The sequence below is a fragment of the Eucyclogobius newberryi genome, unplaced genomic scaffold (genome assembly GCF_026437365.1).
Source record: "Eucyclogobius newberryi isolate DKJ021-1_F unplaced genomic scaffold, fEucNew1.0.hap1 SCAF_3, whole genome shotgun sequence".
NCBI classification, from domain to species: Eukaryota; Metazoa; Chordata; class Actinopteri; order Gobiiformes; family Gobiidae; genus Eucyclogobius; species Eucyclogobius newberryi.
This window is the reverse complement of record NW_027315945.1, coordinates 3418319-3421557: the sequence shown is the minus strand read 5'-3', so window position 1 is coordinate 3421557 and position 3239 is coordinate 3418319. Positions and strand designations below refer to the sequence as shown.

The window sequence follows — 3239 nt, the reverse complement described above, 5'->3', positions numbered from 1 at the left end:
CATCCCCTGCATCATCCGTCCCTCTTCATCCCCTGCATCATCCGTCCCTCTTCATCCCCTGCATCATCCGTCCCTCTTCATCCCCTGTATCATCTGTCCCTCTTCATCCCCTGCATCATCCGTCCCTCTTCATCCCCTGTATCATCCGTCCCTCTTCATCCCCTGCTGGAGCTGGATTTTTCTTTGTGGATAAGAAGGACAAATCCCTCGGACCCTGATCGATTACCGCGGTCTGAATGACATCACCATTAAGAACAGGTACCCCCTCCCACTCATCTCTTCTGCATTTGAACTGTTGCAAGGCGCTTCTGTGTTTACCAAGCTTGATCTCAGGAACGCCTATCACCTTGTTCGGATCCGGTAGGGGGAAGACGATATCCTCATCTTCTCTAAATCTGAACAGGAACATTTGCAGCACGTCCACAGTGTTCTCCAGAGGCTCCTAGACAACCAGCTGTTCGTGAAGGCAGAGAAGTCTTGAGTTCCATGTCACTGAGGTGTTGTTCCTGGGATACATCATTTCGGTCGGACGTATCCACATGGATCCCACCAAGGTTAAAGCGGTGGTGGATCAGTTCCCACCACTCATCACTCAGAGGAAGCTTCAGCAGTTTCTTGGGTTTGCCCATTTCTATCGTAGGTTTATCCGTAACTATAGTTCTGTGCAGCTCCCCTGACAGCCCTCACCTCCCAGAAGGTTGCCTTCCAATGGTCTCCTGCTGCAGAAAGGAGTTCAAATCACGGTTCTCTTGTGCTCCCATTCACATTGTTCCAGATCGTGATCACCAGTTTGTTGTGGAAGTGGATGCGTCAGACTCCGGGGTGGGGACAGTCCTGTCTAAGCGGTCAGCAGTGTGAGTTTGTGTGTGTGTGTGTGTGTGTGTGTGCACAGACCGTCAGGCCCTGGAGGAGCCCTCTAAGCTGGAGGCTCTGAAGGTGTACTCGCGCAGACGCAGACCCAGCATGCCCCTCATGTTCCCTAAAGCTCTCATGAAGATCACTGACCTACGAACCATCAGCACCAAAGGTCTGAGCTCACACTTGAACTGCTGTTGTCAGAGTCAGATCCAGCCATGTTAAGAATGTCTCTCCCCGCTCTCTCATCTGTTTTACATAGAAGCATGAACCCTGGTGACCAGTCCAAAACTATTATAGGCAAGGTCCACTTTGGTCCTGTTTAGACCGCGGTTATTTTATCACTTGGTTTACGGATCCGCCACACACACATTATTGATTTCTACAATATAAATAAAATAAATTATCAAATTACTGCCGACAACGCAAAATAGCATTAAATTAAATCTAAAAAGCGGTATTAGGTCAAAAGATAAAAGCGCGTGAAGCAATTTTTCGTCAAAATCCTGCTGGAGTCATTTATTTTGGAAAGCATTGTTGTGACGGAGCGGCGCCGTCCAGTGCGCGGCCCCGTTGCCCTGTCTGCTCCGCGCAGTGCCAAATCCTTTAATCGCACATTTTAAACCTGTTAACCACATTTTCTCCAGTGCGTTTTGCCGTGACTAAGACTGCACACTTAGAAGCGTCAGTTCTACTAATGCAAAACACGCTAAATCTACTCTTACACTCACCTGTGCGCCGCGTCTCTTCATTGTGGCTGTAGCAGTGGCTCAGGTTTTATTCATCTACAAAGCTAAAGCAGAGAAACTACAGGACAAACGGCTCATGAGGCAGGCATCTGCTGAAGGTTAGACTGACTTTTACTTTCAATAAAGATCAGAGTAATTTGAAAATAATCATTTATAAGTTGTCAATGTTCAACTAGTTCAGTCAGCAGAGCATGAGTCTGAGGACATCAGGGGTGTGGTTTCGAGCTCTGTCTGTAACTGTCTGTTACTGTCTGTAACTGTCTGTAACTGTCTGTAACTGTCTGTAACTGTCTGTAACTGTCTGTAACTGTCTGTTACTGTCTGTAACTGTCTGTAACTGTCTGTAACTGTCTGTTACTGTCTGTAACTGTCTGTAACTGTCTGTTACTGTCTGTAACTGTCTGTAACTGTCTGTAACTGTCTGTTACTGTCTGTAACTGTCTGTAACTGTCTGTTACTGTCTGTAACTGTCTGTAACTGTCTGTTACTGTCTGTAACTGTCTGTAACTGTCTGTTACTGTCTGTAACTGTCTGTAACTGTCTGTAACTGCACTAAAACCACATCATATTGGCCAGAATGAACCCCCTCCCTTTCTTTTTGGGCTAAGCCCCGGATGTTTAGAATGTCTGGCTCCGCCTCTGGCCACATGTACTTCGCCTGAAAAGATTGTAATACATGTGACAGGTCCTTTGGTGGCGCTGTTGAACAGAAAATATAAAATGGTCTATTAATTTTGCCTACTTTCCAGAATTTTGAACATTCTGATAAATGCATTTTAATATATTATATATAGAAAGAGATGCTTCTGTGTGTTTCAGGGCCTTTGAGTTGAATGCAGCTCGATGTTCTCACGCTGGAGCCGGACCACGTTATTGAGAAAAGTCAGTCTGGTCCAGCTCCAGGTGAAAGTAACTCCAAGATGTCTTTTACAGCCAACCAGACGCTCAATAAAAAACTGTAACAAATGATTGACTTTTAGGTCAAGCCTGGTGTTTCCAGCACCTGACCGATATGGACTTTGGGGTTCTGATATGATCCTGATATGAAGGAGGCACAACTCTTCACAAATTAGATTTATTGACTAAATAAACGAGTGACTGTAGTGAATATAATCCAGCCTGTTGTTGAAAACAGCAGTAGCAGCGTGTGTGCTAACGTTAGCTGACCAGAAGACAGACACACAACCAAACTACTGCCACACCCAGACACACAACCAAACTACTGCCACACCCAAACACACGACCAAACTACTGCCACACCCAAACACACGACCAAACTACTGCCACACCCAAACACATGACCAAACTACTGCCACACCCAAACACATGACCAAACTACTGCCACACCCAAACACATGACCAAACTACTGCCACACCCAAACACATGACCAAACTACTGCCACACCCAAACACATGACCAAACTACTGCCACACCCAAACACATGACCAAACTACTGCCACACCCAAACTCACGACCAAACTACTGCCACACCCAAACACATGACCAAACTACTGCCACACCCAAACACATGACCAAACTACTGCCACACCCAAACACATGACCAAACTACTGCCACACCCAAACACATGACCAAACTACTGCCACACCCAAACACATGACCAAACTACTGCCAC

The 3239-nt window shown here is 46.2% G+C and overlaps 1 protein-coding gene across 1 annotated transcript in view; it reads left to right on the top strand.

The window, feature by feature from the left end:
- The window catches only part of LOC140373986 (retinoic acid receptor gamma-like), a 5086-nt gene extending 2446 nt beyond the window's left edge, over nucleotides 1-2640 (top strand). The window contains exons 2-3 of the mRNA XM_072460747.1: nucleotides 893-1027; nucleotides 2585-2640. Of these exons, the coding sequence (XP_072316848.1) occupies nucleotides 893-1027; nucleotides 2585-2640 (191 nt within the window). The remainder of the gene's footprint in view (nucleotides 1-892; nucleotides 1028-2584) is intronic.
- Nucleotides 2641-3239: the final 599 nt, after the last annotated feature.